The 8,330-nt window shown below is 59.4% G+C and overlaps 1 protein-coding gene across 1 annotated transcript; it reads right to left on the bottom strand.

The window, feature by feature from the left end:
• Window positions 1-2,115: 2,115 nt before the first annotated feature.
• Window positions 2,116-4,642, bottom strand: LOC119091835 (altered inheritance of mitochondria protein 21). The gene is made up of 2 exons (XM_037214732.1): window positions 3,074-4,642; window positions 2,116-2,854 (listed from the first exon to the last, which is right to left on the bottom strand). The coding sequence occupies exons 1-2, from the start codon at window positions 4,127-4,129 to the stop codon at window positions 2,762-2,764; spliced, it is 1,149 nt and encodes a 382-aa protein (XP_037070627.1). The 5' UTR covers window positions 4,130-4,642; the 3' UTR covers window positions 2,116-2,761.
• Between the last annotated feature and the right edge of the window lie 3,688 nt (window positions 4,643-8,330).

The raw sequence follows: 8,330 nt of genomic DNA, 5'->3' as shown, positions 1-8,330 counted from the left end.
GTTGACGTTGTAATTAGGATGGTAGTAGAGATTCGGGCCTTACGCAAACGCCGTCAGTATTTATGGCCATGGCTAATAGCAAATGTCGCGATATATGTGTAAACTGCATTCCATAGAGGAGGTGCGTGAGTGACTGGCGTGGCTGTGATTGTATGGGTGGGTGGGTGCATGGCTGAGTGTGTCTTTGTGTCGGTGCGTGGCTGGAGTAACTGTGAGTGAGTGAGTGGGTGAGTGTGCGCGTACGTGTGTGTGTGTGTGTGTGTGTGTGTGTGTGTGTGTGTGTGTGTGTGTGTGTGTGTGTGTGTGTGTGTGTGTGTGTGTGTGTGTGTGTGTGTGTGTGTGTGTGTGTGTGTGTGTGTGTGTGTGTGTGTGTGTGTATGTGTGTGTGTGTGTGTGTGTGTGTGCGTATATATGTGTGCATGTGTGTGCGCGTGTACGTGTGTACGTGTGTGTGTGTGTGTGTATGTGTGCGTGCGTGCGTGTGTGGCTGCTGCTGATGTAACCTAGTCGTGTCCAGGGCGAGGGGGGGGGGGCGCCCCAGCTGCCTCACGGCGTCCTCCCGCCCCAGACGCTGGGGACAGCCGTTTTTGCACAGCTTTACCGTACCCGGAGTACGCACCAGCGGCGTGCGCACCTGTCCGGCGGTGTGTGCTGCCCAGGAGCGGGTCAGTCTCGGACCACAAGGCGATTCGCATCAGGGCTCCTTCCGCCTGCCCTTTTCTAAGCTAACGTTTCTACCGGTGTGGCAACGCAGTGCTGGGTGCATTGTTGTTACGTCGATGCTGGTGTAAATATACTGTATTTTCTCCGCTGTGGTGCCATGTGTGGTGGGTGTGGCCGACGGCGAAGTAGCTCGGACGGGGGGGGAGGGGCACGGGGAAGAGGCAGAGCTAGGACTCTCCCGTGATCCGCCCGCCGAGGGCGTGGGGAAGGTCGGCAGGGGCACAAGGAGGGCCACAACGGAGGCACCCGTCACGATGGCAACAGACCAGGGAGGTCAGCCCCTCACATTGGCAGGCCACGAGCCGCGAAGACCGCTTGTTGAGGCCCTGTGAGAGCAGACATCAACGAGGCCGTTTTCACCAAAATCCACAACTCCGTCGGTTTCTTTTAAAAAAACTTACCTACCTAGAATATTTAATGGTTATATGGTTGGCACGACGCGACTACGACTTGGCGCGACTACGTACGGTCTGACGCGACCACGACTTGACGCGACTATGACTTGAAGTGACTACGACTTTAAGTGGCTACGACTGTGGCTACGACTCGGCGCGACCACGACTACATAGAGCATTTGTGACCAACAGAAACTCCCTCGTAAATTTGTCATGTCTGTTTTTTATAGAAACTATCTTGGATTCTTCGCAGCGAAGGTCAGTGTCGCTGCTATCCAGTAAGCGAAGTAACTGATCAGATACTTTAAATATCAAGCCACAAAGAGGTGCTCCAAATCACACCAGACATCATACCTGCTGCCAGACGAACGATATGGCGCTTCTCGACGAAATGAGCACACGCACTAGCATTCCTGAGTGTTTATTCTTTGCATTCTGATGCGTTAACTTCTAGTGGAGTGCGCCTGGAACCCAGCAAACCCGTGCCTACAGCAACAGCTTGCGTAGCCTGGAATAGGCTGCTGACATGAAATTGTAGCAGCCCCTGCTTATTGTTTGGGGTTGACGTGTCTATGGCTCCATCCCAACACTGCAAGAAGCGATCACGACACTATTAAAGTATGCTTAATTCCACCCAGGCTGGCCAGACCGCTGATGTTAGTCTCGCCTGTCTCGATGGCATGGCATGGCGCCCAGCAGATGCACCAGGTCCATAGGCCCAAGGAAATGGCAGCTTGGAAGATCTGGGTGGTGGTTCAGCCTCCTGACCACAAGGGTCAGGCAGTCGCGAGCGTCGACCGGTCGTGATTCAATAAGTCTCTCATGCTGGCTAGTGGCCACAACACTGGTTGATAGGATTTCAAATTTCGGGATCTTAGCGCGGCTACGCAGCAGTCGTGTCTGTACTGTTTGTCATTACGGTTTCCATTACCAAAGTACCGCCAGGTGGCAGGACTGCGGTCTGCGTACAGGCGGCATCAGCAGTAAGAGCAAGAGGTTTATCGAGGACTCGCCGCACTGGTTTATTTACATGGGATTCTGATCACAGCGAATATATTGCCAAAAACATGGCGATTGATCTCCCATACGCATTCGCGAGGCGTGTAAGATAATGCACGGTTTTGGACGTGTTGCGAGCGTCTGCTGTTATAGGCTTGATTACAAAATATAACAACCACACTCTGGCTGTGCTGTGCAACAACGCCCGATGCGAGACTCATACCACAAAAAACTCCCCACAATAGTGATGCAAGACTCATCCCACAAAATACTCCCCACAATAGTGTAAGAATAGCGTGTTTCTCTCCATATTTTTATAATTTAACAGGACTGATGCCACTCACATGCTAACTTAATCACCTTCCATTAAAACAGTTTCAGCGCCACCAGAACATCTTTTCCTACGACGACAAAGTGGAGGAGCAGGCCTACGCACTGCACGAGGACACTTCACCTCCTTCTTGAATCACACCGCACGAGGACATTTCACCTCCCTCTTGAATCACACCGCACGAGGACACTTCACCTCCTTCTTGAATCACACTGCACGTAGGGCACGCCGGGCACTCTGTCTTTGGGTACGGCCGCCGTGGCGGCGGGGTGGGGGTGACGCCCCAGACTGCCGGCCGAGGACGGCACTGCGGTCACGTCGGCTGCAGCTTTTGGAAGGTGCTGGCCATCGCCAGGACCCGCGAGCTGCGCGGCGCCAGAGGCCGTCCCGGCACCAGCGTTTCGGGCTGCAGGGCACAGGCGAAATGTCATACAACGGCCGGTGCGAGCCACACAGGCTAGACAAGCTGGCGAGTACATGCAGTGATTCTCCGACAAACGACGGGCGTCACCGCCAGAATGGCTCATCGGTAATTGCGGGACTATCGCGCTGGCTAGGATTTCGGCAAGGTATTATCAAAACCATACGAACGACAAACAGGTCAGATATTTCAACAAGATGCTACCTCAATGATGAGCTCCTTCGGGCTGCTTTTGCGCAGGTTCTGCTGTTCCCGTTGTTCGCGCTGCTCACGGCGCTCCCGGACCGTCTGTTTCAGCCAGTCGGCGGTAGAGGCGCTGTCGTCGTCCAGCGGCGACACGCGACGGTTCTCGCTGTTCTGGCGTGCCACGACGGCGGCCCGCGGCGCGTCGAGCCCGCGCGGTGACTCAGCGGCGACAGTGACGCCCTCCTCTTTGGCGGCCGCCGGCCGCGGCTGAGTGGGCGGAGCAGGCACTGACTTCCGCGGCCAGGCTGGGTAGCTTGAGCCGGGGGAGGCCGGCGAGACCGTCTCTGCCGGCTCTCTGCTGCTCGGCGCTCGGAGTGCGCCGTCAGAGCGTTGGGCCCAGGGCGGGCGAGACACGGGCGGGGGGACGGGCAGCTCCTCCGTGTCCACCGCCGACTTCTCGTTCTCCTTGTATTCGGTCACCGTGTGAGGAGGGTCGTCTGAAGATGCCTCCACAGTATGGAGCGGAGCTTCATCTGAGCCGATCCTCTTCAAGGACCGCCGCTTGAACACCTTGAGCAGCTCCGACTCGTCGGAGGACGAGACCGTCTTCTTTCTGAGTACGACCGGCTCCGAGTCGTCCGCCTCGCGCTGGCTCTGCCGTCCCAGCGACTGGTGCCGCTCCGGCTCCACACCGGGCAGTGCAGACGCAGAGCTTCCCGGCGCCTTACCCACCGGCTTGGCATCTTCCGGCGGAGAGGGCGGCTTAGTCACGGACGTAGTGCTCTTCCGTTCCGCCGGGCGGTCTTCGGCGTTCTCGTTGGGCCGTTCACCGGGGAGCGGGCTGTGTGTCCGGGCCGGCTCCTCTTCGCGCGCTCCGTCGGCTGCACCGTTCGGCGTCGGCTTCTTGGCGACGGGCGGCTCCACCACGGCGGCGGGCCCGGCTCCGGCCTGTTCCCTACGCTTTGGCACCACCAACTGCGTGGTCGTTGCCAGTGGCGCCTCCACCTTCTGCAACTGAATCTTCATGAATTCGGGCATGCCGCCGTCCTCGGCTGCCACGGTTCGGTGCTGCATCGGCGGCGAGGACCTCTTCGGCAACGGGGTGATATGGGCGCTGTCAGTTGCGCGGTTTGTGTGATCCTTCTCGATGTGGTCGGTGAAACCTGCGATGTGCGAAGGGCTCTCCGGGGGAGCGACAGTGTTGTTTGTCGCTGCCACGTGTCCACCGTTTTTGGTTCGCGCCTGTTGGTTTACCTTGACTTCGTGTTGGGAAGCAAGCGTCGGTTCTTGCTCGTCCCTTTTTGGGCGGATTTCATCGATCGCGTTCGCCACGCCCTCAGGGCGGCTGACTTCTCCAGCACCTTCGCTCTTGGTATTGTCCCTCGCGCTCTCAACGGCGTCAATCGAGACGCCATCTTGATCACTCTCAGTGGTGACATCCCTGGCGACGTCTTTCACGAGTTCAATAATGTTGACCTCGACCGGCTCCGGCGCGAGGCTCCTGCTGTTCTCACACGTTGCCTTTTCGCTGCAGACCGGAGCTGGGCCATCGGCGGGGCGGGGCGCCGGCTCGCCGAAGGGGGCCGAGCGACGCCGCACCGCCGGCCGCGGCGCCGCCGAGACCAGCAGCGCGGCCGAGTCGAGAGAGCGCGGGCCCGAGTCGGTCGGCTCGGCGACGCCCACGCTGCGCAGCACCACGCCGAAGTCGGCCGGCCCGGCGCAGGAGGAGGCGGCTGGCTCGCCCGGCTGGTACGAGCGCCGCTCAGCGGCAGCGACCGCGGTCGGCACGGGGGCAGGTGGCGGCGGGTCCGCGCAACTGACCGGGCGACGAGCCTGGAAGCGCGGCCGACCGCGCGCCGGCCGCAGCACCACCGGCTCAGCCGAGTCTTCGGACCGCGCTTGTGTCCCGTCCAGCTCCTCTTTCACCCAGGGCGGAGTCTTACGGAGCTCCTCTTTAGCCGGCGGCGATGTCTTGCGGAAATCCTCTTTCACCCACGACGGTGTTTTACGGAGCTCATCCGCTTGAGGAAGTGCCTTTCGAAGCTCTTCTTTAACCCAGGATGGAGTCCTACAGGATTCCTCTTCAGCCGGAGGCGATGGCTTGCGGTGCTCTTCCTTGATCCAGGACGGAGTCTTGAGGGATTCCCTATCCACCTCTGGCGATGTCTTCCGGAGCTCTTCTTTAGCCCTAGGCGGAGTCTTATTGGCATCTTCTGTAGCTAGCGGCAGTGTCTTTTGCGCACTGTCTTTGGCCCACTGCGGGGTCTTCCGCACCATAGCCTCTTCCCCAGGCTGGGTCTCTCGGAGCTCCTTCTCCGACCCGGGCGGCGTTTGCCCGTGAGAGCCCAGCCGGGCCTGCGGCTGCCCGTCCCGGAACAGCTCAGGCGTCTTCCGACGTCGACGCAGCACGGGAGGCGACTCGTCTTCCTCCTCAGCCTCCACTCCTCCTCCAACATCACACTTCTGCACAGTCTCATCACACGAGGACGTGCGTACAGGGGCTGCGTCCTCCATCTGCGGGATGGGCTTCGGCACATTCCCGTCCTCTGGGGGAGATTCGGTTGGGGCATCGTGTTCTGGCGCGGGGCGGGGCAGGCCCTCTCGTTGGGAGGCGCTCCGTCCGCTGTCCTCCTGCGCCAAGTCGCGCGGTGCCCGCTCCTCCGGTCGAGCCTCGCCAGTCTCACTGGACGGCGCACCCTCCTGCCATGCCGCCGAAGGCGCGGTGTGTTCAGCGTGGCGTGTCGACCAGGGCACGACGGTGACGTCACTGGTGCCGGCTGCAGCGGCGACAGGCGCTGTCCGCAAGGCACCGGCCGGCGGCGGCGGTCCCGGCCGGGCCGGCGCGCCTGCCGCCGCCGCAACAGGCTCTGGCTGCGGCCGGGTGCGCACCGCCTGCTCCGCCGGCGCCGGCGCCTCCCGTCCAGCGCTCTTGCGCTTCCTGCCACTGCGCCGCGAGCCGAAGAGCCGGCTAAACAGGCCCTCCGACTTATTGTCCGCCGGCTCGGCAGCGTCGCGCGGCCACAGTTTGCGCGAGAAGTCGCGCAGCCGGCCATCAGTCAGGGTGGAGCGCGACCGCTGCACAGGGGCCGGACGGTCCGGCTCGGACGGTCCGGACGGCTCGGACGGCGGCGGCGCGCGGCTCCGGTCCGGACGGGGCGACGACGGGCGCCGCCCGCCTGCCAGACAGGGAGGGTTAGCCCCTGTCGCGGAGAGTGCGGGGCGCAGCAGCTCACGATCATCGTACGCCGACGCAGTAACGGTACTCGGCTATCGGAGCGTCGTGGCTCGTGGTGTCGTGGCCGCCCGTCGTGGCCCAGTTCTCAGAGGTGTATTGGTGTCAACATCGATCCTCAAGGATTACACGTCACGACAGTCTGGCCGCGACAGTCAAGATAATGTCAGAAACGTTCCAGAAATGGTCATGTTGAACTTAGTGCACAAAACTGTACGCGATTTTCGAGGCCAAGGCACTGTGATTTGGTCTAACTGTATGGCTGTCTCATGCAAGATCAGCAATCATTTCACGTTTGATAGTTTTATCAGCTCACGTTATCGTTTCCACTAGCACCGATATAATCCAAGCCATATGGTGGGAGCGAGTGGATACATGCTATCGCACATGCATGGCGAGAGGTCAACACATTTTATGACAAGTATGACTGATGTTTATGCCCTACGTAAATAAGGAAGGAACAGAAACCGCGTTAATGAACACAACATTGTCATGGTTCCGGAGGTCTCTAATGACCACGGCACTAGTCCATGGGCTCGCCACGGACCGGGCCGACGCGGCAGACCTGGATCGGCCGGCGCCGCCGGCTGCTGACGCGGCTCCTCCTCCAGGGTGGCGGGCAGGCCGGCCGCCGGCCTCCGCCGGTGCCGCGGCGCGCCGTGCGCCCGCCGCGGACGCACTGCGATCCGGTGCTTGGCGGCCGCGTGGCTGAGCGGGCCGGCCGCCTCCGGCTCGCGCGACTCTGCCGGAGGCGATGGCGCCGCGTCAGCGCCGGCCGCTACCTGCCCTTGTTTGGACATGGGCCAGCTACTCGGCGCGGTTCAAGTGGCAGGTCTCAATCTCAGCAGATTATGATCGGTCACCTTTGACAAACTTCAGTTATTGACGCCGGTTATACACGACAAAAACCAATACGCACCTATCGGAATGAGAATTTTAGCAAATAGAGTACAGATTCAGGCCATGCTGCGTGTAAAGTCAGCTGACTGTCACGCCCTCTCACCATGGTCGCGACCAAGGGACAGCTTGGAGGAGTGTGCCGAAAGAGGGCCGAATATGTCGTCATCGGTGCCGGTGCCCGAGCTGTAGATGGACAGCATGGAGCCATCGCTGCACGATCCTCCGCACTTTCCAGACGCATCCTGACAGAGCAAGGGTGTGTCGTGACCCACAAGGTCCACAGGCATACATAAAGCACGCGACCGGCACAAACAACGGTCTAGCCAACGAGAGGAAATTTTGAAACAATTCAACCATCCATGAAATGTCGCACGCAGGATATTGGCAGAGAGCGTGACTGATGCCGGAGGATAGAGCGTGACTGATGCCGGAGGATAGAGCGTGACTGATGCCGGAGGATAGAGCGTGACTGATGCCGGAGGATAGAGCGTGACTGATGCCAGAGGATAGAGCGTGACTGATGCCGGAGGATAGAGCGTGACTGATGCGAGAGGCGGGGCCGGTGCCGCTGAATAAGGCGGAAACATAGCGCTGCGGTGTTGACACCTGCTGTCACACCCGGTCTGTCCGCGCGCGCCGCCCGAGATACTCCGGTTGGGGACCCCCGGCCGCTATTGGGACGTGGCTGACCAGGATCAAGAGCACATTCGCGGTAAGAGGAGGACCAAAAGTGAGCGAACATAAACCGAAAATGAGGCACAACATGACGCACATATGCCCAGATTTATTTTCGAACAATACGGTAAAATATTAGCGAAGAACAAACTAACTTCATATCGTGCATCGCTTATGTTCATTGGTAGGGTCGATGCGTTTAAATTTGATGCAATATGAATTAAATGGGAGCTAATTTCCCGTGAAACAGACTTTTTTAACGGCCGAATCAGGGCTGAAACTGTTTGGGCAAGCTGAGTATGCAAAGGAACCGTTTGGACTCGCCAATGGGTGGCATGCAACGTGATCAATAATGAAAGCGTTTTGGATTGTACCAGCAGTCTTCAACTATTCCTTACGCAGAGCACTCAATGTCGTTTTTTAAGTCCATAACGTCCAGATGAACAATAAGATACCTACTAGAACCAC

This window comes from Pollicipes pollicipes, unplaced genomic scaffold (genome assembly GCF_011947565.3).
Source record: "Pollicipes pollicipes isolate AB1234 unplaced genomic scaffold, Ppol_2.1 Scaffold_3447;HRSCAF=4054_pilon_pilon_pilon, whole genome shotgun sequence".
NCBI classification, from domain to species: domain Eukaryota; kingdom Metazoa; phylum Arthropoda; class Thecostraca; order Pollicipedomorpha; family Pollicipedidae; genus Pollicipes; species Pollicipes pollicipes.
Note: the sequence above shows the minus strand (reverse complement) of the source record. Positions and strands in the feature narration are given on the sequence as shown.

Bases quoted from the DNA above. Each gene is read 5' to 3' on its own strand.
- LOC119091835 (XM_037214732.1), bottom strand. From the start codon at position 4,129: ATGCAGCACCGAACCGTGGCAGCCGAGGACGGCGGCATGCCCGAATTC. The intron at 2,855-3,073 runs GTAGCATCTTGT...TGTGCCCTGCAG, and splicing joins CGAAGGAGCTCATCATTGAG to CCCGAAACGCTGGTGCCGGG.